This window comes from Primulina huaijiensis, chromosome 14, assembly GCF_012295235.1.
Source record: "Primulina huaijiensis isolate GDHJ02 chromosome 14, ASM1229523v2, whole genome shotgun sequence".
Classification (NCBI taxonomy): domain Eukaryota; kingdom Viridiplantae; phylum Streptophyta; class Magnoliopsida; order Lamiales; family Gesneriaceae; genus Primulina; species Primulina huaijiensis.
The window spans coordinates 19,443,630-19,471,330 of record NC_133319.1 but is presented as its reverse complement, the minus strand read 5'-3'; the positions used below and the strand labels follow the sequence as shown (position 1 = coordinate 19,471,330).

The 27,701-nt window shown below is 30.7% G+C and overlaps 3 protein-coding genes across 3 annotated transcripts; all 3 read left to right on the top strand.

The window, feature by feature from the left end:
• The first annotated feature begins 2,292 nt into the window (after positions 1–2,292).
• Positions 2,293–3,795, top strand: LOC140957917 (cyanidin 3-O-galactoside 2''-O-xylosyltransferase FGGT1-like). Its single transcript, XM_073415340.1, has one exon. The coding sequence runs from the start codon at positions 2,364–2,366 to the stop codon at positions 3,717–3,719; it is 1,356 nt and encodes a 451-aa protein (XP_073271441.1). The 5' UTR covers positions 2,293–2,363; the 3' UTR covers positions 3,720–3,795.
• A 2,061-nt stretch (positions 3,796–5,856) lies between these two features.
• Positions 5,857–7,413, top strand: LOC140956467 (cyanidin 3-O-galactoside 2''-O-xylosyltransferase FGGT1-like). Its single transcript, XM_073413206.1, has one exon. The coding sequence runs from the start codon at positions 5,918–5,920 to the stop codon at positions 7,271–7,273; it is 1,356 nt and encodes a 451-aa protein (XP_073269307.1). The 5' UTR covers positions 5,857–5,917; the 3' UTR covers positions 7,274–7,413.
• Positions 7,414–22,577: 15,164 nt separating this feature from the next.
• Positions 22,578–24,047, top strand: LOC140958122 (aquaporin PIP1-2-like). The gene is made up of 3 exons (XM_073415518.1): positions 22,578–22,747; positions 22,886–22,964; positions 23,082–24,047. Exons 1-3 carry the CDS (start codon positions 22,650–22,652, stop codon positions 23,886–23,888), a joined length of 984 nt encoding a protein of 327 aa, XP_073271619.1. The 5' UTR covers positions 22,578–22,649; the 3' UTR covers positions 23,889–24,047.
• Positions 24,048–27,701: the final 3,654 nt, after the last annotated feature.

Below are 27,701 nucleotides of genomic sequence, written 5' to 3'. Positions count from 1 at the left end.
TGGATCCGTCCCTGATCAGGGCCAAATCAAATGTCGGAATTTTCTACCATTTCAAATGCAAATCATAACAGTACCTTCAAAAATATTTTTCTCATACATGTTTTCAATTATCATATAGCAAATTGAAGGAATAACATATGTCGATCGAATTTCAAGAAACATACATAATTTATTTTCGTGCAAACATGGACACACTTATGAAGAACAAGTATGTCAATATATATATCAAATAGTACACTTATGAAATGCAAGTGTACATAAAAGTATAGCAAAAACCCACTTACTTGAAAGATTGTTCCAAAAATCTTCGAATGAACAAGTTGCAGTTTGACACCGAAAAACCGGTCACATTTCAAAAATTTATACGCCAAATTGAACCGTTGGATCGATTTGAATTTTGGATATGTTTCTCAAACCACGTATATTTTGAACGGTAGAGATCGGATTTGGAAGTGTAAAACAATAAGCAAAACTTTAAGAAAATTGGACAAAAAATTTTATACTCGAAAATTACAACTTTTGGAGAGGATTTTTGGTGTTATTTTGGTGTGATTTCACTCATCCTTTTGTCACTATTTATCGACACCAATGTGACTTTAGGCCCTCCCCCTCCATGCCAAATGTTGCATTGTTTATTGTATATAATTTATTCTCCTTCATGCCAAATGTTGCATGATTTATTGCATATAGCTTATTATCATCCACACCAAAGATTGCATGATTTATTGCATGTAATTTGTTATCCTCGTTGAAATAATTCATCTTCAATTCCAAGGCTAAAATCAACTTGCACTTTGTCCCTTGATTATTGAAATTATATGCCCTCGAAACAATTTATTTCATATCAATCACTTGCATATTATAATTATAGGTATATTTTATTATAATTAGGCATTACTTGAATATTTTATTAAGGTATACTTATGTTTAATGAATCATTTGTGGGAGCAATAATTTAGTCATAATCTTTCAAGTCATTCCAAGTGTTGAAACACTTTTAAGTTTTGATTATTTAATAAAAGTCATTAAAAGTCAATAATTCTCCTACATTTTTAAGTTTTGATTATTTAATAAAAGTCATTAAAAGTCAATAAAAATCTATCAAATCCATAAAAGTCTATCATTTTTTTTTAAAAAAAAACAAAGTCTATCATTAATATTGTACTACGAGACTTGTTGTTTTCAATTTTGTTGTTGTTAAACAACTTCGACGTCGACTAACCCCAGTCTCGGGGCGTGACAATTAATGAATTATTTGTGAGAGCAATAATTTAGTCATAATCATTCAAGTCATTCCAAGTGTTGGAACATTTTAAGTTTTCGTTATTTAAGGAGACTAATTGATTACAGAGTCAGACTGATAAAACATAAAAAGGGCATTGATAGCCAAATCGATTCAAGGATATTGATGAAGCCCAATGGACAGTCTATCTAAGACGATCAATCAGTCCAATTCCAAATATTTTCTGAAAAATCAGTAAAATGAGTAATAAATGATCAAAGCCTAGCTGAAATAGCGAACAAAGTTTTTCGTAGCAACAGTCACTGAATCTTAATTTAAAAAATCCGAAAAATTGAATAAAATATAGTTATTATCAAATAAATATTCTTGAGTAATGGTTGTTTAAATAAAAATTATAGTACGATGCAATTGATCCGAATAAAATTGTCGGATATATTAGAGCCATGTTACATCACATTTATAATTTTTTTTTATTTAACATAAATATAAAAATGTCCACCAACTCCATTATAGAAAAGTTAATGGATTAAAAATTGGTGGTATTTTATGATTTGCTTCCGCGAACTTTTCTAAATGATGGAAAGCGCATTGGCATGATTTGTAAAGTTTCGTGTTCAATCAATCTACATGGTTTTATTTTTGTTTTTTGTTTTTTTTAATCTTTATTAGATATACCGTATCACTTTTTATTAATTTTGATTTTGTAGTTTTTTTGGGTAAATTTCAAATCTCTCAGAATTTTTTTCCATTATCCCTCCTTTTCCTCGACTTCTTTTTCAATCCAAATGTTTCGTGATATCCTTTCAATTGTACGTAGTATTTTATCATAATTAACAATTGATTTGTTTTATAATTATTTATAATCAATTTTATTTAAATTGACACGGCAGTTTATTTCTATATTTCTCATTTCTGAAAATTAGTTCTTTTTTTTTAATGTAGATTTATAAAAATGTTATAATTAAAATTAAATATTTCAAATATAAAATTGTTTCACACACAGTACATATTAGGTTTCCAGTTTAAATAAATAGTAGTGTAGAATGTAGGTTATTAACAAAAGTTGATCGATTTCCCTTCAAAAAACAAATTCTTGATTCACTCAAAAAACAGAAGAAGGATGAGTGAAGAGAAGCTCAAGATTGTGATGTATCCATGGCTGGCCATGGGGCATCTCACTACGTTTCTTCACCTTTCCAACAAACTTGCTGAAAGAGGCCACAAAATCTTCTTCATCCTCCCCACGAAAACACTGTCCAAATTGACCCAATTCAATCTCCACCCGAATCTCATAAGCTTCGTACCAATCACAATACCTCATGTCGAAGGCCTCCCAGAAGGAGCCCAAACCACTGCAGACGTTAGCTTGGCAATGAGTCCACTTCTCAGGCACGCAATGGATCTCACACAACCCTTGGTTGATTCCTTACTCAAGGAAATCAAACCCCATTTCGTGTTCTTCGACTTCGCGTGTTGGTTGCCTGCATTGGCGCGGCGATTAGGCATTAAATCCCTTAAATATATTATCGTAAGCCCTGCCTCTGTAGGGTACGTCCTTCGCGATGAGCTTGAGGCTGACGCTTTGTTGGAACCTCCGACTGGTTTCCCTCCATCAGTACTCAAGCTTTCCCCGCAAGAAGTGCGTTCGCTGACGCCATGGTGCAGTTTGAAAGAACGTTGTAGTGGCATGACCTTTGTGCAACGCTTAATTATGTCAATTGATGAATGTGATGCACTTGGATTCAAATCATGCAGAGAAATCGAAGGGACATACTGTGAATTTCTGGAAAAAAAGTTCAATAAACCGGTTATTCTAGCAGGCCCCGTGATACCAGAGACACCGACCGTAAGTCTAGACGAGACATGGGCACATTGGCTGGATCAATTCAAAGCCAAGTCAGTAATCTTCTGCGCATTCGGCAGTGAAGCAGTTCTGAAACTGGATCAATTTCAAGAACTGGTTTTGGGTTTGGAAATCACAGGGCTTCCATTTCTTGCTGCAATGAAACCACCTGAAGGATTTAATACCGTGGAAGAAGCATTGCCCGAAGGCTTCAAGCACAGAACTGAGAAAAGAGGCATCGTCCACGGAGGTTGGGTACCGCAACAGCTGATCTTATCCCACCCTTCCATCGGATGCTTCGTCACGCATTGTGGGTCGGGCTCGTTATGGGAGGCGATGGTGAACGAATGCCAGTTGGTACTAATACCACATCTGGGTGACCATTTCATCAACGCAAGAATGATGGAGGGAGAGTTGCGGGTCGGAGTCGAGGTTAAGAGGGGAGACGAAGATGGATTTTTCACAAAAGAGGCTGTGATGGAGACCATCAAATTGGTTATGGGAGAAGAGAGTGAGATCGGGAAAGAAATCAGGGCAAATCATGCTAAGTGGAGGGATTTCTTGTTGACTAAAGGGCTCGAGGATTCTTACATGGATGAGTTTGTTCAGCAGCTGAGACGCCTTGTAATATGACTTCAAATTCTCTCTTTCCTTTTATCTAATGTTAATGAATTGAAATAAAGGGATCACAGTCCATCCCTGATGCTTATTTTGATTTTTCAAGGTGACCGGAGTCGTATTATGCAAGTAAATCTGCATGTATCTTTGATTGATATTACTATGTGTTTGCATAATATTTGGGTGTTGCATACGAACAAAGTACGTAAGTGCCAAAACGAAAAAAATACGTGGAAATCTAATTTCTAAAATAAACGAATTGTGAACCTCAATTCGATCGTTCGTTCTAATCTTTGGTTAAACGTCGAAAACTAAAAAAACTATCAATGAAGATGATGAAATTTGAAATAAAAACTTCAAATTCTGCCATTGTCGAAAATGTGCATAATTTACAACTAAAACAAAGCAAAAGTTACAAATCTCATAGGAGATTGAAAGCTATGAGTGGGAGTCTGAAATTTCCCATGAAAATTGAAGTAAAAGATGAGATTTAGGTAGCGTTTGATTTGCTTGATTATGTGGGTTTATTTTTTTTAAACCCACCTAATCACTCGTTTGGTACGTTTTTTGTTTAACCAAGTCAATCCCTCCTATGAATTATGAGGTTATATTAGGTAGGTTAAAATAATACCTCCTCACCCCATATGATTATTTCTCTCACTCTTAATCCATCATATTTTTCCAATTTTACCCTTCTCCTAAATTCAAACTCACAACCACTTCCTTCCACCGACCGCCCACCACCAACCCCCGCCAAAGGCCGACCACCGTCGACAACCGCTGCCGACAACCCACAACCGACAACCGCCGCCGCCACCGCTTCCGGCCGATCACCGCCGCAGCTTCCGGCCGTCCACCGCCAGCCGCCGACCCCGTCGCCGACCACCGGCCACCACTTTCGGCCGTCCACCGCCAGCTGCCGACCACCGCGTACCACCGCCGTCGCCGCCGACAACCGACCACCGCCGCCGAAGTGGAAGAAAAAAAAAGGGAAAAGGGCAATTTTGTCTTTTCATCAAAAAATTCAAAATTATCCTACACTTAAAAATCTTACCAAACAAAATACTATTTTACACCATATATTACATTTCTACTACAATCATTTTCTTTATCATTTACATATTAATCATTAGTTTATTTTATCCTCCAAACCAAACGCAGCCTCTAAGCTATTATGATGTAAATCTTGAATACGATGGACTATGATTGATAATGTCAAATCTTATAAAGATTTTAGCAATTTAATTTTATAATATTTGTGTTTATTTAAAATTTTTATCTCTAATTATGTTTTTATCTGAATTAATTTTATAATAATTGTAGATTTGAATAAAAGATGAAAAACGCATAATTGAGATAAGATGATTTTACTAAAATTCAAAATAAACAAAATACCTAAAGAAAAAGAAATAATATATTCTTATATTTCATTTGAGAATATTGAAGTTTTGGAAGAAAATATGTCTGAGTCAATTGTTCCAAGTTTTCTTTTTTATTTTACTAATATTAAGTCTCTTGTAAGACGGTGTCACGAATTTTTATTTGTAAACGGGTCAACCATACCGATATTCACAATAAAAAATAATACTTTTGGTATAAAAAGCAATACTTTTTCATGGATGACACAAATAAGAGATTCGATCCACAAAATTGATCCGTGAGACCGTCTCACAAGAGTTTTTGTGTTTTACTAAATATCTAGAATATCCTTGTGTGAGACATTTGTTCCCAAGTTAAGTTACACATGTTATTCAATAACATGCATGGATATTCTAATTTCTAGCTCCACTTATAGTGGAGTTACGTGATCCTCATGTCAATATGGATTCACCCTCGATGTTATTGTATCGTGGTCGAGATTTCGAGCCATGGAGTCGGGAGAAAGCTACAAGAGGAACGTACAAGGCACACATGTTAGTCATCTTTAGACTGATGTATTTGAAATTATGTCTGAGTGCACATGTCGGTTGAAAAAATGAGATAAATTTATGATTCCATATTAAAAAATTTGCAATATCATTTATTCTGGTTATTGTTTAGCTGACATGGACCACAGAATTTTGTGGATCACAACCCTCCAATTTTACATTTAATCACACCATTGCCCGATGTAAGTTTTCAACTTTATTCAAAAAAATATATATTTAAAAACACTAGTCTTCCGTCTTCCCTTCAGAAACACTTTCTTGATTCATCCAAAAAACAGAAGAAGGATGAGTGAAGAGAAGCTCAAGGTTGTGATGTATCCATTGCTGGCCATGGGGCATCTCACTACGTTTCTTCACCTCTCCAACAAACTTGCTGAAAGAGGCCACAAAATCTTCTTCATCCTTCCCACGAAAACACAGTCTAAATTGACCCAATTCAATCTCCACCCGGATCTCATAAGCTTCGTACCAATCACAATACCTCATGTCGAAGGACTCCCGGAAGGGGCCGAAACCACCGCAGACATTCTTTTTCCGATGCGTCCACTTCTCAGGCACGCGATGGATCTCACAAAACCCTTGATTGATTCTTTGCTCAAAGAAATCAAACCCCATTTCGCCTTCTTCGATTTCGCGCATTGGTTGCCAGCTTTGGCGCGGCCATTGGGAATTAAATCGGTTTGTTATATGATCGTAAGCCCTGCCTCTGTAGGGTACCTGCTTCACACTGAGCCTAACGCTGATGCTTTTTCGGAACCTCCCACTGGTTTCCCTCCGTCGGTAATCAAGCTTTACCCACACGAAGTGCGTTCGGGGAGGCGATGGGCAACTTCGAAAGAATATGATTGTGACATGAATATTCATCAACGATTAACTATGTCTGTTGATGAATGTGATGCACTGGGATTCAAATCGTGCAGAGAAATCGAAGGGAAATACTGTGGATTTCTTGAAAAAAAGCACAAGAAACCAGTTATTCTAGCAGGCCCCGTGTTACCAGAGCCACCAACCGTAAGTCTAGACGAGACATGGGGAAATTGGTTGGATCGATTCAAAGCCAAGTCGGTTATCTTCTGCGTATTCGGCAGCGAAGCCATTCTCAAACTGGATCAATTTCAAGAACTGGTTCTGGGTTTTGAAATCACAGGTCTTCCATTTCTAGCTGCACTGAAACCACCCGAAGGATGTAATACCGTAGAAGAAGCACTGCCCGAAGGTTTCAAGCACAGAACTGAGAAAAGAGGCGTCGTCCACGGAGGTTGGGTACAACAACAGCTGATCTTATCCCACCCTTCGATCGGATGCTTCGTCACGCATTGCGGGTCGGGTTCGTTGTCGGAGGCGATGGTGAGTGAATGCCAGTTGGTGCTATTACCACATTCGGGTGACCATTTCATCAATGCAAGATTGATGGAGGGAGAGTTGAGGGTTGGAGTTGAGGTTAAGAAAGGAGAAGAAGATGGATTGTTCACAAAAGAGGCTGTGATGGAGACCATCAAATTGGCTATGGAAGAAGAGAGAGAGATTGGGAAAGAAATCAGGGCAAATCATGGAAAGTGGAGGGATTTCTTGTTGACCAAAGGGCTCGAGGATTCTTACATGGATGAGTTTGTTCAGAAGCTTAAAAACCTTGTGGACTGACTTCAAATTATCAGTTCTTTTATTTTAAAGTTAATTAATGGCCTGAATAATACTAATGATCCGTGCTTGCAGATATTAACTTTAAGTAAGACTACTTGCTTATCATTTGAAAGTGTGCTTCCTTTATTTTGGTTTTTTTTTTTAAAGAAGATGGTGTTGGAATTATTTCGTAGACCCATATAATTTAATTAATTGTGCATAATCCAGCTATCTAATAAAGAACTCGATAAAGTTATCTAATTGATTATGAGTTTCCAAAGTATTAAATAAATTTATATGGTTCACCTTATGTGTAGAAACCCAGCTCAATTAAGTCTTCTATGTTGGGTCGAAGACTGCTAATGTTATATAAAGTTTGGTCCCCAAGACACAGAGAATATAACACAGAATATATATGACGTATATATTCTAGATCTCTCATCTTCTCTCATCAAAGGCAAGAATAAGGTGGTCGATTCTCTATTGCCTTGGAAGATCCATAACTCCGATGCTAGATCAGTTAATGGATTCTGGTACGTGTTTACTGATATTTATATTTTCTGATAATTCGACATGAATTCTTGGCGTGTTGTGATATATGGATTTAATCACATGATTTATAGATTTATTTTATTAAATCTCGAACAGATGGTGCCTTTGATGTATCTGAAATTGTAAAATTGTGGATTGCTGAGGGATTTGTAAAGCAGAGTAGATCGAAAAGCATGGAAGAGGTTGGAGAAGAGTACTTGAGAAGACATTATTGCAAGAAATCTTGTTATTGTGTATAAATATGATTCATTTAGGAAACCGAAAAGATGCGGCATCCATGATCTGTTTAGAGAAATATGCATAAGGGAGGCTAAAAAAGAAAAGTTTCGTTGTATCTTGAAGAGGGATACACCCCCTTTGATCCTCTGAAAACAAATATTCGAGGACGCTTGATTCTTAGCCCAAATGTATAGAAGATGATGAATCTCCTTCTAGTAGTGTAGTTTGAAAATTTTCATCTTCAAATGGTTGGAATCTCGAAAATATTGTGAACAATTGATCAAAAATTTCGTCTTCAAATGGTAGGAATCTCGAAAATATTGTGAACAACTGATTTAAAAGATACCTATTTACTTAAAAAACAACCCCCTTAAAGAAAAATGATCTAAACGTGAGAAACTTCTTGTTGTTTGCTCGAAAATGGTTGGAACTTGGACAGAATCCTCGTTTGCAAATGGTTGTTGGAATCTCGAAAATGGACAGCGCCTTCTTGCTCGAGTTGGACAGTGTTTCTGTTTGAACTGTGTAGAATAATGCTCGAAATATACTACTAGATAGTGCTCGAAAATCTGGGGAGGAGGGTTGCTGATTGTGTCTTTCTTCAGAATTTGGTATGTATGTAATAAGCAATAAAAGGCTGAAACGGCTCCATTATGCAACTGAATAATTTCTTGACATATTTAGAATTAGGCAGCCTATGGTCCAAATTTCTTGACAAATTTCCCAAGGCTTGAGCACCTTATCCTTCAATTCTATGGCAACTTGGAGGCAATCCCATTTGTGAAATTGGAGACATTTCGACCCTTGAAAGAATAGAATTGGATAAATGTTCAGGTCAGGTGACATCTTCAGCAAAGGAAATGCTTGGGAAGACAATCTCAAGCATCAAGATTAATACCCACTCAAATTTTAAAAGAGTTAGTCCATATACATTTTATATAGATTTTGTGTTATAATTTATAGTGATAGGTTAGATAATTTAAATCAAAAGTAGATCTCATCGTTCTCTCTTTTAGAATTCCAATGTAAGAAAGGTTTCACGTCAAAGCATCACATGAAAACTTCGCAAATGATTAAAAAGTAAATAAATTATGGGTTTTTTTTTTAATAAAGTTGTGCAATTTTATAAAAAAAAAATTCAATAATAATTTTTTTAAAGTGTTTACAAACAGTGTCTATCAATATAAAGAACAACAACAAAAACAATAATGACGGAACCACATCAAACAAGGATGTAAAATATGGGGAATTATATTAGTTTTTGCATTATATAATTTTCTTCTGTGAAATTTTTATTATATGTATTGTCAAATTTTATTCTTTAGTATTCTTTTTTTTTTTTTTATTTTGGTCCTTTTTCAGATTTACACGATGATGTGACGGATGTATGACACTGATATTACGTCAATGTGAGCGCTCGCATATACGCGATGGATAAACTCTTGTAACCATGTCATTTTTGTTTGCTCGAACATAACAAAATTTCTTTCCAAAAGAAAGTAAATGGTCTTGTCCTCAGAACAAAAAAGTATTTTTTATGATGTACAAATTTTACTAATGTAAGGCACAAATTCGCAAATAGATAAATAAGATGACTAAATTTTAAATTTTTCATTGTTTTATTTATTTTGTTCTTGTTATTATTTGTTCAATTGATTTTGGATTTTTATTTTTCGGATTTTTCATATTATTATATTTCGAGGGAGAAAAGATTGGGTCATGATAGGTTTCACTTAAATAAGAGACACCGTGCCATCAAGCTACAAGTTGTGGGCACATTGTACTAATTTTATGTGAGGTCCAGCTCTAAATTTGACGCCCAAATCCAAAATCTATCGTCCCATCATTTTAAAGGAATAGAGAGCCAAAAATTATTTTAGTAATATTGTTCATATTTATAATAATAATTAATATTTTTGGTATAAAAAATAATATTTTTTTAGTGACTTAAATAGAAAATTCATCTCACAAAATTGAGTAAGCATACCGTCGCCCAAAATTTTTTGTGAAATTATCAATGGTCCTTAGTTGAAGGAATTATGGACTTTAATTTAATATTGATTCCTGAAAAATTCATGCTCCAATTTTGTACGCTAAATAAATAGCCACCAAGATTTTTTCACATGAACTGCTACAAATTCTTGTACAATAAGCTCAGCAAGCTATTTTGTTTCAATTCAGTAAGTTGAATTTTTAATTTTTTGTTGACATTTTTCTGTCGAAAAGCCACGAACAAATGAGAAATATTGTTTGATACAATAGTTATCCCTGCTGAGATAACAATCGAAATGTGAGGTTTGAGTTATTGTACGATTTAAAATATTCGAGTTACACCTTTAATCCCAACTATAACTTTTGATAAAATGACAAATGTTCGGTCCTACAAAATAAAGAAAAACAACATTCAGTGTTTCAAAAAAAGAGGGAAAAATCTTGTCGTTTCCTTTTAATTTTTCTTAAATAGATTTTAATTTGTATAATATAAGTTATACTCTTAGGCTCCGTTTGGTACGTGTGATAGGATAAGTAAATGATTAGTAATTAGAGTGATTAAAAAATGAGAGATACGGATTAATAGTATGGCGGGATAAATAACATGGTGTTTGGTATGATTTTAAAATGATTGATTAATCTTATAAATTTTATTGCAATGACCAAAATGCCCCAAGTGTTAGTTAAATATGTATTCTTAAAATAATTGGATAGATAATTAAATATTTATAATTATACTTTATATTTATTAAAATTAATTTAAATATATTTATTAAAAATAAATTTGTAAATATACATTTACTTTAATAATTAAAATAGCAATAATATTTTGAATGTTAATGTTAAATAAAGTTTATAAATAATTACAATATTATTGTTTGTTTAAAATAATTATAAATATTCGTAAAATAATTTGATAGATAATTAAATATTTATAATTATAATTTATATTTATTAAAATTAATTTAAATATATTTATCAGAAATATATTTGAAAATATTAAGGTATTCATTAAACAAAATAAATTTGAATTTAATAAATATTTATTTTCATAAAAATTAATTAACAAGAATAGAAATTTATAAAAATTTAATTTAAGATAGATTTGCATTACAATTTATTTTCTTAAAAATGATTAAAAAAATAAAAATATATGAAATTAATTTATAAAAAAATATAATAAAAATTTAAATATTATATTAATTATTAAATTTTCACTAATTTTAATTTTCATATTATATTGAAGAAAACAATCAAGGGTATTATGGTTAATATACAATCTTATCATTATCATTATTCAAAAATTATACATTATCACACCTTTGAGGAAGGATATTTAATCACACAAATAACATAAATAGTGAGGGCTTTCAATCATAATCAAGGACCTCCATATTAAATGAAAAATGAACCAAACATGATATAAGAGATTATTATTTAATAATCATTCCCTTATCATAGCTACCAAACATAGCTTTAATATATGAGCTATAAAGAAGAGTATCGATTATAAATAAGCATTAGTGGATAGATTTATTGGTTTCAGATAAAAAAATTGATCAAAACCAAAAGAAATTCAAGTTATTGAATGAAAATCATTGAGAAATTACAAGAATAAAATTCAAAACAATTCAACTTACATTACTAAAAATTCAATTTTCTTCTTTTGTTACAAAGTAAGTTCATTTGGTTCTTTAAGTCGAATCGAAACGAAAATATCGTATGTTTCGATCCAAACATAACTTTAATTTTTATTTGGATTAAAAGATTTAATTTGACATGAAATTTGAAGAAGTGGATGAACAAAAACGACAAAAATTGAAAATCAAAGTATTTTAAATTTATGAATTAAAATCAGTATCTGCAGATTTGATTTTTTTCCTTGTTTATTTATTACACAATTATCTACACTTTTCAAACTAAATCACATGTGGGAGTTGACTTCTTTATCCATTTCTCACAAGCAATTAATAATTCAGGAGAGGAGTGGGTTGATGGTTGAGGTGTAAAATATCATTTAATGGAGATATTGAAAATTTTAATTTAATATTATGGTCAAATTATTTGCTTAAATTTGTCATTTTTTTAAATATTTCGATTGATTTGATTAAATTTCATCAACTTTTCTCCAATAATTGTAAAAAGAATTAAAATTATTGCTTGAGTTGTCCTATATATGTTTTTTTTAATCATTTAGGAAGTCAAAATTATCGTATTTTTTTTTATATTTAGACCAATGAGATGGTGACATGACCATAACGAAAATTGGAGTTAATATTAAAAAAATTAATTCATTGCACTAAAACTAAATTTTTCTTAGTTAAGAAACCAAAAGTCTAAATAGACCAATTTATAGGATCAATTTTATAATTTTTTTTTTCCTTATAGTTTGATTGGGAAAATTGTAAAATTGGTCCTCTAGTTTATCTTCACGCAAAAATTTGGTATTTAAGCAATCAAGTTTCAGTCTTACTTTATAAATTTTTTTTTTTACAAATTTATTCATTTGTTTTGTGATTTTAATTCTTTTTCTATGGAATTGCTTATTTGTCGCTTGAAATGTCATTAGCATCTAATGTCATATCAATAATGATCGACGTCGGTATCAAGAGATGTCTTAGTTAATGATGTAGGTGAGCCTTTGAGGCTTGTTTTGTTGGATATGGTTTACGTGACTATCATGATTTGTAAACTATTGTGTTAATCCGAATGTTTATCTTATGTGCACCATAAGATATTGGCTACAGGTTCTTATATTTTATAAAAAATAATAACAATGATCAACGTCACATCGATACTCAGTCAAGAAAAAAATTACAAAACTATACTGAAATAATTTGGGCTTTTTAACTGTTTACCGCACATTTTTTAAAAATTTAATTGGATAAGTTAAAAAAAATTTTAACAAACTAATGTGTCACGCCTCTTGACTCTTCAAGAGGGTGACTTTCAAATTTTTTTTTTTTAAAAAAAAAACAAGTCACGCCATATGAGATGGCGTGACTTGCTTATTATTTTTTAAAAAAAAAGCAAGTCACGCCATCTCATATGGCGTGACTTGCTTTATTATTTTTTTTAAAAAAAAGTAAGTCACGCTCTTATTTTTTTAAAAAAATATAATAGTACAAGTGACATATTTAAATTAACGCCTCCGCACATGTATTAAAAGCTGCAATAACATAACTTTAATAATTATTTCGAATTCATTATGATATTATAAATTTTTCTCTATAAATTGAATACTTAATTGACTCATTTCATTCGTTCCTTTCGTATTTTTCATCGGTAAGTTCTCGTAAGTGTTTGAATTTATTTTTCACTTCCTGCAAATTTTTAATAATTTGATTTTTTTTTTTTTGGTTTTGCAGGTTCATTTTAGTTTCAACTTATATTAAAGGTATGTATACTAACATAAATTATTTTGTTAAATATAAAAGTTATAAATGAAATTATTATTAACGTTAGACTAATTTTGTCGTGTTATTTAACTTTTTTTTTCAATTTAATTATTAGGTGATTTTTTTAGTTATTACTAATTTTTGTAAAGAAATTTGAAAATCGTCCTGAGCCTTATTCATGAATAGGTATTTAAAGATAAATCTGATTTTTTTTAATAAACTTTTGATAAATTTTCATTATCATTATTATTTTTTTAAAAAAATGTTTAAAAAATTTATGTTATATGCTATTTTTTTCCGTTGGTATTATTTTTTATAATAATTATATAATTGTATAGTATGATAATAATAATTTTAAAATTATTTTTTTATGTATATATTTGTTTCACATTTAATATAAAATATTATTTGTAAAATAAAAAATAAAATCACGTAGTTTTTTGTTTAAAAATAAAATACACTATCTCATATAGTTATGAGATACAATAAAAAAAATGTTTAATGATTTATTGTATTAATCGTAATAATTTGATGGTGAAATGAAAATATATGTGAGTTGATGTAATTTTTTTTAAAAAAAAGAAAACGAAAAAAAAAGAAAGTCATGGAAGTCACGCCTACCAAGTAGACGTGACTTCCTTTTTTTATAATAAGAAAATTTATATTATTGGTGTAAAATAAATTAATCGTTATACTAATTTTTTTAATATACTACTGATACCCCGGGAAGGTCCGGGAGTCATAGATAGTGCCCGGGTCAGGGAGGGTGATTATTCACGAGACGTAGTAAAGCCGGTATGGGGGAATAGGTCGGCAAGGAAGCCCAGTCCCTGGAGGACTCGGGACGATGCAAGATAAGCTCGACAGAGACATTCCAACGAGTTCAGAAAAGTGCCGAGCCATTGGAACAACCGAGCGTAACCTCCCCGGGACATTATATGTCCGGGCTCTCATGTAGCTTCCGAGAGACTTTTTACTCGGACCACTTCGATATAAATGCTGCATTGAATGGCGCTGACAACGTAGGGTGTGCACAGCCGACCTATCTCTGACAAGTAACATAAATAATTGGTAAAATCAAGTGGGCTGGATGTGACTAGTATGATATTTGACATGTCAGAACAATAGGGTATAATCAGCCGCCCTATTATAATTAATGATCAGCACAAAAAACGAGGTCATCATTGCATCCTCTACTATAAATATCAGGTTTTATCTTTGCATTAACTATCTATTGACACATTAAATACTCTCATTTATTGTTCATTTACTTTCCACTCCCTACACCAATGACACAGCTATCACTTGGTTATAGGTTTTCTTGCTTAAGTTCCCTACTGATTTAAACATCGGAGTGATCACGCCGGACACTCCTCCGGCGCCCATTCACGTAGTTACTTTCTTGTTTACAGATATCTCAAGCCAAGCAAGGGACAAAAGAAGTTTTTAGTCCGGACGTCCCACTCATATTTCTCTCGATATATTGATAACAAACCCGGTAGAGTACCCGATCCAACTCACCTCTTTCACCCGGGTTACATCAACTACCTATATAAAACAACAACAATGAGTATTGTTATTATCATTTGCATAATATAAAATAATAATAATAACTAATAATACATAGAAACATAATTAGGCATTTTAATCATAAACTCAAAACGTAAGATTATGATATATTCATAATTTATATTCGAATAGCCACGTACATTAATTTATATCAACGCTTAAAAAATATGTGTGACTTACTTTTAAAAAAATTAAAATTAAGCAAGTCACGCCATTGGAGCGTGACTTGCTTTTAAAAAATAAAATAAAATAAGCAATTGAAAGTCACGCCTCTTCAGGTGTGACACTTTTTTTTTTAAAAAAAATAATAATAATAAGCAAATCACGCCATCTCAGATGGCGTGACTTGATTTTTATTAAAAAAAAATTTGAAAGTCAGGTCTCTTCAAGAGGCGTGACACATTAGTTTGTTAAATTTTATTTTTTTTATCTTATTTTATTATACTTTCACAAAATGTCATGTAAACAGTTAAAAAAACCCGAAATAATTTATTTATTTAAAAAATTAATTTCAAGGTCATCGGTCTTTATCATTTTTAATACATAATAATGTTCTATTACAGATATTTAATGAGCATGAAAATATAGTTGACGGAGATCGCTTTAATTGACTGTAACAGTCCAATAGACCGGCTAACCATCTACATTTATCACGTTATATTATTATATCAATATTAATATTAATTTCTTCGCGCACACACAAAATATATAAATATCCTAGATAGCGATATCTTTTAAATTTTAGTAACAATTAATCCTTAAACTATCAATTCTTTGAATTTGCCTATTATGAGACGGTCTCATGAATCTTTATCTATGAGACGGGTCAATTTTACCGATATTCACAATAAAAAATAATACTCTTAGAATAAAAAATAATATTTTATCATGGATGACCCAAATAAGAGATTCGTCTCACAAAATACGACCCGTGAGACCGTCTCACACAAGTTTTTGTCCAATTCTTTCTAACTTCCAATATAAAATTATATAAAATAACTTGCAATTTGACTATTTTATTTTAACTTCTTAATATACACGTATTATTTGAGTTATAAAAAATTTATATGATTACAGATAAATTTATGTCGTATACATTATTTTTTACAAAAAAAAAAAAGCATAGTTTTGGGCATGTTGGGTTTTATTATAATTCAGAGTCTTAGTAGACTAACTTATATTTTTATATTTTCAAATGCTCGTTGCCACGTCAGATGCGTTATCAAGCTTTTATGGCTTTACCAAACGGTATATGCGGTCGTAACGGTGCAACTCAAGTCATTTAATTCCTACAACAGCTCAAACGCCACGTTTTGATCGCTCTAGCTACCGAGGACAAGTATTGCACCCACATATCTTCATCCAATAATTGCACTGAAGTGCAATGAATGAGAATTGAACTCGTAACTTTCCCTTTGATACTAATTAAAAGATCGAGTGATTGTCGCTTTAACAAGAATTATAGCTGGTGTTAACTGTACAATTCAAATATTTTAAATTTTACAACATTTAAACGTCACATTGCAATTGTTATACCCATCAGAAATAATTATTATGCCTCATATTAGCATTCTCCATTGTCATTTCATTATTTTTTGGTGTCATGTAAGTATTTCAATGAAAAATGATTAAAATTGAAGTAAAATTGCAAATCAATTTATTAAAACCATAAATTAACGGATAATATGACAAAAACTGACAAACATGCAAGTTAATGACCAAAAATGTAATTTTTCAATTAATTATTCAATTAAATAAAATGTTTGTTTACAATGTTGTGTATTGAATATTTATGTCACATCAATCAAATAACTAATTATTTATCTCATCAATCAAATAACTAATTAAAAATACAATATAATCATTTATAAAAATTTTTTATATTCATTCATTATTAAAAAATATTCATTCATTATTAAAAAATAAAAAATTATAATTTACTATCTTATCTCAAATTTATTCAAACATATTATTAATTATTTAATAATATTCAACATCATACTCAAATATTTTAATAATAACAATATTATTATTTATACAATCTCGTCAACTCAATTAAATGGACTTTTAATGATAAAGTATTTCCTGGTTTTCATAAAAGAATCCCAAGTGTATTTTAAAGAAAAGTAATTAGTAATTATTTTAGAAACTATTAAAAATAATTATTCAATTTTAATTCCTTTATAATATATAAGTTTTTTAGTAATAATTTTTCTTTATTTTTATATAAGTTGTAAAATATTAAAATTTAAAATTATCCTACATAAATTTATACTTTATATTAAACATATCAAATTATTAATGGATAAAATATACGCTTAAACAGGAATGTATGTATATTAAATTTCAAAAAAATCCTCAACTTTTATATCTTAGAAGATTTTATTTTATTTCTATTTTTTTACTGATCTCAATTTTCAATTATATATTATGGTGATTTATATTCATTTGACAATTTTACCTCGGATCGAGATTGATTGCCTTGTTCCACAGTAATATTCTATAGATTTGTTTAAATTTTCTCAATTAATCTTGATTTCTTTGGGTTTATTTCAATTCAATATCAATCAATTTAAGTTTATTTATGCTGTCGACAAAATCTTGCGTATCTTTTGATGAGTCAAATTCATTAATTTGAGTTCATATTTTATATTATATGTTATACTAAATATTATTTTAAATTGAAATAATTTATTAAGAACAATTATCAAAATGGTAATCTAAATCGGTTTACTCTTGGTTTTGATTTTTCTAAATAGTTCAAAGAATCAAAATATGTCAATTATGTTAATTGACCAACTTTGTTAAAAGTTTGTCAATGAAATGAATTTAGTGAAATATTAGTGTAATTCTTGGGGTATTATAATTATCAATACTTGATATATCAATCAAAACGTTGTGCTTAGTTGTTGTATGATTTAAAATAATAGAGTTACACCGTTAACACCAACTATATTTTTGGTGAAACGACATGTGTTTGGTCTTATAATTGATATTAAAGTCAATGTCACGAGTTTATTTATCATTTATTGCAAATATTTTAATTATTTAGAATAAAATTGTTGAGGTGTAATAATTTTTTTTTCGTAATGCTAAAGTCGTTGTATATTTTAAAATATTAAAATTGTATCGTTATTACTAGCTATAATTTTTAATAAATTGACAAGCGTTCGATATTACAATAATTAAAGACAAATATTATTGTACATGTCCGATAAGTATGTAATCATTAAACATTTATGGAATTGGGAAAGAAATCAGAAAAAGTGGTTCAATTCTCTTAGATTTATTCAAGACTCATAAATTAATAATTTGCTGAAATTATAAAAAAGTTGAATGAGGTGAAGTGATTGTGACTAATNATGGTTACACGCAAATGGATCCATTGACCTTCAGCTAATACGAAAATCACAATTAACGATCTGAATTCAACGAGAAGGAAACCATATACGTATATGATGAAAAAGTAAATGTTTATGATGAAAAGAAAAATGTTTATGTTTATGCATGTTCATGAAAAGCTATTTTAAGTAAAAGTATTTTCACTGTTGCATGTGGATGTATATGTATTTCTAGTTATCACGGTTAAGGTTTGCTGAGTCAATAGACTCACTAGGTGTGATCGATGCATGTGAGCATGATGGTGATGTTAATGGAGGACTTGATGGTTGAACTAGCTGGACTGAAGGTGCACACAACCCGAGAACTGTCACTAGTTTTCCGCACTTCTGTTTATGACTTATGCTAATGATTTACGTACTTTTAAGATTTTATGACTTATGATGATTTTGAGAGGTATTTGAGATGATGTTAGGGTTAAGTTATTTTTGAAATTGTTAAAGTTAGATTTGGTTGACGATTCACGATTTTATGTTTCGAATTACTTTCCTTTGGATTTTCAAATAATAGTTGGTTGATTTATTTTTAAATGGTGCAAAAGTATTTTAAAATATATTTATATATGTGTGTATGGTTCGGCCGAATAGATGGATAAAAAAAATTTCCTAATATATTTTAAAGAAAAACGAGTAATGGACGTTTCATATATCTTGATCATTTTATAGCAATATACAAAATTAATGAAAATTTGGCTATATGGAGTCAAGTGCTGAAATTTGTAAATTATTAATGAAATTTAATTTATTATGTTTGGGTAATTTATATTTATTTCAATATTAATATAATAATTATAATTTTTTAAATTAATTTAATTTTAATTAAGTACTTTTATAAATATTTAATTAATAATCAAAATATTTTAAAAATATCATGTTAAATATTATATGATGGGGATATTTTGGTAATTACAACATAATTTACAAAATTAATCTATAATTTTAAAATCATACCAAACATCATATTATTTATCATGATGTCCTATTTATCCTCATTTTTCATTTTCTTATCTCTCTTACTACTCGTAGTTTCTTTATCTCATATTACAAACCAAGCGGTACCTAAGAGAATTGTCTTTGATCGAATTACATGGTGTTTACGTTATACTCAAATATTATCTGTAATGCAAATGCATATCCTCCAAAGCGTTGAGACGCCACTGATTTCCTAAATAGAGAGTTTTCGAGTACATGAATCTATGCCTGTAGTAGGAGATTCAAGTATCCTTAGCACAAGTGTTAAGTCGGGATCATCTCAAGATGAATCAGCCAAAACAAAAATTGAAACTTTAGATCCTTATCTCGAGTCTTCAAGTCAACCCTTCACCTCGGGGATTAAAAAAGGAAAGATCAACCTTATATCTCATACATACAAGAGTAAATTTAAGGTCGGTACAGCGGTACTAATGAATCTGCAGTTTCTTCATTACAAATATATTAACAAAACTGAGAGAAATAAAAAACAAGAATAGATATTAACCCATCCACAATCCGAATTGATGTAGAAGAAAAATATCCCGGGGAATGATGAAACCAAATTCAAATCCAAATGAGGTCAAGACATTATATGAATTCGGGCGTCTTGTCACAATTTTTATTACATCACCCAATTTTCAGGATTACTTAAGTGGGTTCAAGAAACAGTAAACGAGACATGATCAAACGATGATTATTTGTCCAAATGAGATATTTTGGATCTATACTTCTTCAGTACAGCTCCAGAACAAAGAAGAAGAGAAGGGCTCACACGAAGTCTTTCATTTTATCAAGCTAACGAGGTCAAATACAAATATTCATAAATTTATCAAATATCCTATAGTAGAAGAAACACTCATTGTTGCTTCATTCATTGAAGATTGAATCTCTACCAGAAGGACATGAGGTCTATGAGTATGTCTTACAGAGATGGACAAAGTCAAGTTTTCATTAAAAATTTTTTAAATGGAACTTTCTCGTTAAACAATATGACATGAAAAACAATAAATTTTGCAGAATAACTATTTGAAAAGAAATCTTCTGTGAAACAACAAGCTACCCGAGTTCAATGAAACACGCAGAAAATTCTGTAATATGGTTCATGTGGGAAGATGGTTAAAAATCATATCCTCATAATGCCAAAACCAGAAGGAATTTGGGAAATGTTTTCGACCAAGATCTGACCAAAAACATAATGCAGAAACAAGTCCAAGTGATAAAGAACACACAAGTCACGTTTTCCTCGGGGACCATACAAAAACAGAAGATTCCCTGACAGAGATAAACAAACATGTGATCCAACCACTTAAATAATAGATGATGGACTATCACTGAAAGGCAATTCCAGTAACTAGTGGAAGATGTACCATTTAACCACCCATAAAGACAAGCAACTAACTATTGGTTGAAAGAATCACCACTCACAAGATGATGTCGGCCACAACTGGCAGAATAATTCACAAGATTTGAAGTCCGAATTTCATATCCTCCAAGACTTCTAATATACTAAGAAAAAGAAATCCACCAAGAATTCTAATATACCAAGACAAAAAGAAGATGAATACATCACTCAACATTTTCATTTTCTTTCAAATAAATTGTAATATTTCTCTTTGTATTTTATGTGTGTTGTATTCTGAGCTACTATAAGTAGTTAAACAAGTTTATTCTTCTTTACAAGAGGTTACTATATAATACTATGTTGTATGTTTGAATAAAAGAACCAAGATTTATTGCTCCTCTCATGTATAATTTTCAAAATTAAAATTTTATTATACATTTTGTGGTGGGAAACGATATATGGTTGTGTTAAATTTTGTTGAATGAATCTTCGTCAGAAACCATCTATTGTGATTATGTGATTAGTATGTGAAATCCGGTGGATATAATCCGATGGCGATACACATGTAAAATTGGTAAATTATTCAGTTAATTATACGGAAATAAAGTTAAGTGTGAGATTTCAAAATTGTTAAAAAAATAATAATAAAGGATAAAAAGAAGCTAAGGTCACATGTTTCAACATCCCATTAAAATAATCGCCTGAAAAGAAGGAGACTCAGCCACGATAATGGAATAAATTAATTGGAAAAAAGTATGTGTGTAAGGACGAGACCCGTTGAAATTGTAGCGATTGAGGTGTGACAGCCTTTAATATCCAACCGAATCTCCATCCATCTGTCTGATATATTATATTATATAAAATAATAATTGAAAGAAAATTTTGTTGTATTTCAATATTATTATTATTATACAAAGCTTAAACGGTAAAATACTTTTTATTTTGAAATTTGATATCTATCGATCGGTCATTTTCCTTGTACGTGTGTGTTTGTCCACATATCTCTTAAATTTCATTTGCTAAATATAAACAAAAATACGATTTCATCATTTTTAATCTCTCGAGTTTCGACTTTTATACGCAAAACATGTGAATGTATCACTACGAAAATTTATTACGTGCGTTCAAATTTTATTTCTCCTATATAGTAATATTTACGTAAAGTAAATATATTTTTTAATAGTATTTTTTGTCTTTTCTTGATTGAATTTAATGGTATTTCAATTTTAATATATTTTAAAAGAAATTGCAAATTTGGTTCTTCGTATATTTGTTTGTTTGTTTTTGGTTCATTTTCTATGTACGTGGCATTGATATATATATGATGTATCCAATTCTGCGTAATTACTTTAATGTAAAAAAGTACTAAAATCGCAAAACAAATTACCAAAATTGCAAAAAAATTAAAGATACATGACTAAAACTCGATTATGATAATATATTTGATCAAAATCATAAAACATCAACGAGAAAAACAATTTCCCTATATTTATTTATGTTTTTTACGCTTACCATTTTTTGTTGTTTATATATATGAGTTTTTGTTGTATGATGAAGATACTTTTATTAAAAAAAAATATATGTGAAACTTCAAGAACCTCATTGTTAATAAATAACTAGCAAGCACTTGACAAGCGAGATAAATTAAATTTTATTATAAAATATAAATTTAATGTTTGCTAGAGTGATTTTTTCAATTTTGTTATATTTAATTTATATATGTCATTATACATATATAGATATTAAAAATCGTATGAGAATGAAAGCAATTAATAATGCTAACAATATTTCGATCCGTCGTTTTATATGCCATTATATGTATATAAAAATACCCTTTTCCCTCCGTCATTCTTTATCTTTTGTGTGTGTGTGTGTGTGTCTATATATATATATATATATATAGGATCAAAGCAAAGGCAAAAGCTGGTAGCAAATAAGCCAAGAAAAATAAAAACATGGCTGCAAACGATAATAAGCAGCATTTACAAGTTGCAGATGATGAAGAAAGCCAAATCAACGCCACCAAGATTCAGCCTGTCTTCTCTACTCCTGAGTAACTACAAATTCTTCATAGATATTCACACACAAACACACACATGTGTATATGTGTATATATATTGCATTCATTTCGTACGATATTTGTACTATTCTTTTTTTTGTAAATAATTGTTTGTTTGATGTTTTTAAGCAGTCCGGAGCCTTGGGTGATTGATCCTCAAAAGCAAACAACGAGTGAGATGTGGGGCTTGAATGAGCTGTTGACTATGAATGTAAGAATAAACACATCCATAGCATAATATTCAAAGCATTTATGTATAGTTTTCTTGAACAAATTGAATGTTCATTTTGTGATATATGACTTTTAGTTACTTGATAATATATAATAGATGTGGCGAGCATCGGTCGGGGAGCTGATCGGAACGGCGGTTCTGGTGTTCATGCTGGACACAATTGTAATATCGACTATACAATCAGACATCAAAATGCCGAACCTTGTGCTGTCGGTACTCGCTGCGATAATAATCGCGATTCTCCTTCTTGCCGTACACCCGGTCTCCGGTGGCCATATAAACCCGATAATCTCATTCTCAGCCGCATTAGTTGGCCTCATTTCGATGTCCCGTGCCATAGTCTACATAGCTGCACAGTGCCTTGGTGCAACACTAGGTGCCCTGGCCTTGAAGGCTGTGGTTAGTAGCACAATTGAGCAGAACTTTTCACTTGGAGGGTGTACTATTACAGTCATTGCACCGAGCCCAAATGGGCCGGTCACGATCGGTCTCGGGCTAGGCCAAGCGTTGTGGCTAGAGATATTTTGTAGTTTCATTTTCCTATTCGCCTCGATATGGATGGCCTACGATCATAGGCAAGCCAGTGCATTGGGCCATGTCTTGGTTTTCACGATTGTCGGTGTCGTTTTGGGTCTTCTCGTGTTCGTCTCGACCACGGTTACTGCCCAAAAGGGCTATGCAGGAGCGGGGATGAATCCGGCGAGGTGCCTCGGACCGGCCATAGTTCGAGGCGGACATCTTTGGGACGGGCATTGGGTGTTTTGGGCCGGGCCAACTATAGCTTGTGCAATGTTTTATTTGTACACAAAGATTATTCCCAGCCAGCATCATAAGTCCAAGGCTTATGACCATGATTTCTTCAATGTGATGAAGGTCATGTTTGGAGGTCATAGAACTAAATAAATAAATAAAAAATGGGAAAGATAATAATATATTCACACATATATTTGGTGCACGTGTTCACTTTGTGCATATTTTAACTATCTTGTAAGTTGAATATGTTGTACAATTTAGATCCTTTCTTTGCCAAGAAATGATGGAAATAATAGTGTCTTTCTGTAACCATCTTTTGTATTTCATTCCTTCGAAAATAAATTGGCAAGTGGACAGACACAGTTGCGGAACCACTTTCATCTGGTTTGGACCAATTTTTTTTTTTTTTTTTAATTTTGGATTAATTTAATATTAATCTAGTTAAATTAATTTATTATATTAAAAATTCTAAAGTTTAACATCATAGTAAAACGATATTTTTGGCTCCGTCCTTGCAAGTGGATCAATCTTACAATTTATTTTATAAATCATAGATGGAATTTTTATGAAAGTGTTTGAGATATTAGCTTTAGTTCTAATGAGAGAAAATTTCTCACGAAATTAATATAATTGTGTATTTTATATAAATCAGAAGCACATACTTAAATATGACGATTTTCTCCACGGGTTTGGAGATTCACGGGAAAAAACCTGAAACGGAGATGGTGATCTTCGATTTGTTCAAATTCGGGGCAGGTATCCCAGAACCCGTCCCGAATATAATATTAATAATAAAATAATAATTATAATATAATAATAACATTATTTTTAAAAATATTAATATTAATATTATCACTAATAATAATTGATAATAATAAGTTTTGACTCGGGTAATTCTAGTACCCGTCCACGTCTTGTCCATTAATATTTTTTAAACGGAGATGAGAGAAAGAGATGAAGATTTGATCCCTGCAGTTTCGGATTCCGGGATTTTTTGGACTCGAAAAAACGACGATCAGAACGGATATGGAGATAGGGATGGAATTCGGGGATGGGCCCCGTCCCACCCATCACCATCCCTACACATGCAAAAACTTGTGTGAGACGATCTCACGAGTCGTATTTTGTGAGACAGATCTCTTATTTTGGTCATCCATGAAAAAATATTACTTTTTATCCTAAGAATATTATTTTTTATTGTAAATATCAGTATGATTGATCCATCTCACATATAAATATTCGTGAGACTGTCTCACAAGAGACTCACACTGTCATTTATCCTTGAAATGCTAATATTGGCACTTTTCCATCTAAAAAAATGGAAGAGTCCAATTAATTACTAGTGGACCATTTAATTTCACCCCCATTTTTGTTAAATAGTCATTTTCAAATTTAAATCCATTGTTGGTTTCTGGGATCGTCGCATCAATACGTTATTATTGTAAGTTGGTCCTTTTCACTTTGTAAATAAAAATATGGCTAACTTCATGTTAATTTTACTACTTATATTATAGATTTCTTTGTCCTATATCACAAACGGAATGAAGATCTACGACTTTTACTAAATTAGTATGACTCTTTGGTCATTTTGTTTCTTTGAATTATGGACAAATTAGAGGGTTGAAGACATTTTGTTCAAGACATTTTGTTCAAGGGATAAGGCTAAACTAATTGAAGTCTTCCACTTGTTGAAACTTGTGAGAAACATTTGACATTTAAAAATGGAATAGCCCATTATCTTTGAGTCAATAGGTCCCCTTTGTCAATGTTGTGTACATGCAAACAAGGACGGAGCCAGAAAATAGATGTCGTGTACAAATTTTTTCAAAAAATTTTAGAGGATCAAAGCAAATATCAGGTGGAAAAGCGAAAAATCATAATTATTTTTAGACTCTTAATCAATAAAATAAAAAAATTGAGGGAAAGCGGTTGCACCCACCGCCCTCCTTTGCTCCGTCTTTGCATGCAAACCTAGATAGTCCATACTACAATTTCCGTGGATGCCTGACATAATAATAAAACTATAAAATAAACAAATTAACAATAATACTACTAACAATACTAACAATAATTGAAACTTAGTGATATGACGTCTAATTTGGACCAAAAATCTTAATTTAAAAGTTTTATTAATTATAATTATACCTGATAATAACAACACAAATTAGAACCTTTAAATCATTTTATAAATTTCGGAAATCACATCTCGATTGTTTTTTAGTATATATTTTTTTATTCAAACCATTGATTTTGAACTTCTTTTTCTTTTATCTCAAAAGGGAGTTTGATTCATTTTATGATAATGAAACTTGTGATTTTTAGTGCCTAACAAGTTGGAAGTCGTTGTATTTTGAGAAACAATTGTTATGTTTCATTAACACCATGTGCAGGTTCAAAGAGATCTATCTTATCTCGACTTCAAATTTGATAACATATCTTTATTAGTTTGGTTATCTTTATGTTCCAGATAAAATAGATGTGATAAAGGAGAATCCTCACCAACAAGCTACTGACAAAAACTCGACAATCTACATTCCAAGGAGCTTATCGAAAATCTTGCGTCCTTTCTTAAAATGCTAATTTTAGGATCGAAATACAATTATAATTAAAAAAACTATAATCAAAAGTTTGAGTGTAACTCAAATATTTTCAATGTTATATCTTATAATTTAGATATTATCATGTGTCAGGCATGTCGAGTGACTTACATTGCTACTAGGACAAAAAAAATAGTAAAATCATCTCATCCATACAAATTATGTCATGCTCACAATATAAAATTGACTTAATCCTAATATTAGAAATCAACGACGATCGATATAGTGACAACGGTCAAATCTTTCACTAATTTCTTAGCCATGGTTTTAGCGACGGTTCCGTCGCTAACATATTTTTTATTTCAGTGAATACACATAAATTTATGTGACATCGTGTAATTACACATAATTATTTGCATATAATTTTAACATTGGATTATTTATTGATCGAGTAACTTTTACATTCCATAATGTTGATTTCAAATTGATTTTACCCAAAACTGTCTTTCTTCAAATGAATCAAGATTTATTATTGGTTTAAATCTACTTTGTCCACCCTCACTTTTCATGAATCATCTTACGTCAACTAATTATATATACAATTTACACATAATTTGATTTCACTAAGCATTAATTAAATATTTTAAAATTAATTACAACAACTTACCATTTACATTATCTAAATGAACATATAAAAAAATTTTAAAACATGAACCTACGTATTATGGCATCATGTAAATTGAAACATCGATTAACTTATTATTTAAACATATAAAATTTTCAGAATTATATCCATTCAAACATATTTTTCAGAACCCAAGATTTTATTTACAAATTTTTCAAATATTAATTGAGAAAATTGCAAATTTGGTAATGCATATGCGTTTTTTTTAGTCATTTATGTTGTCAAATATAGTCTATTTCTTCACAAAAATATCAAATTCCAACATAACTTCTCACGTTCACTTTTGTATTAGTAAATTAATTAATTGACAACTAATCGGTTTTTTACTAACGAGAAGGATTTAGATCTTATGTCTAAATGATTTTAGGTTTTGCTCGATATATATATTTCAAATCCGTGGATTTCAAATACATTTTTGTTATCTAAAAAAATATGACCATAGACTTTAAATTTATAACTTATATGTTTATATATTATTCATATTAACAAGGATGAATTTCAAATTTACTCAATAATTGTGTCATTTGATATCAATTATACTTTGTATTACTAATATTTAAATTAGTAAGATATTTGATATGTTGTTTAATTATAAATAATAAAATTAATTGAAATCAATGAATTTCAAATCTATAATACACCCTTATAAATAACTTATATGTCCCGTCGCTAGACTTATATTATATTATATAAGGGAAGTATTTGATTTAAGAATATCAAACAATAAAAAGTAATACTTTT

Bases quoted from the DNA above. Each gene is read 5' to 3' on its own strand.
- LOC140956467 (XM_073413206.1), top strand. From the start codon at position 5,918: ATGAGTGAAGAGAAGCTCAAGGTTGTGATGTATCCATTGCTGGCCATG.
- LOC140957917 (XM_073415340.1), top strand. From the start codon at position 2,364: ATGAGTGAAGAGAAGCTCAAGATTGTGATGTATCCATGGCTGGCCATG.
- LOC140958122 (XM_073415518.1), top strand. From the start codon at position 22,650: ATGGCTGCAAACGATAATAAGCAGCATTTACAAGTTGCAGATGATGAA. The intron at 22,748-22,885 runs GTAACTACAAAT...GTTTTTAAGCAG, and splicing joins CCTGTCTTCTCTACTCCTGA to TCCGGAGCCTTGGGTGATTG. The intron at 22,965-23,081 runs GTAAGAATAAAC...AATATATAATAG, and splicing joins ATGAGCTGTTGACTATGAAT to ATGTGGCGAGCATCGGTCGG.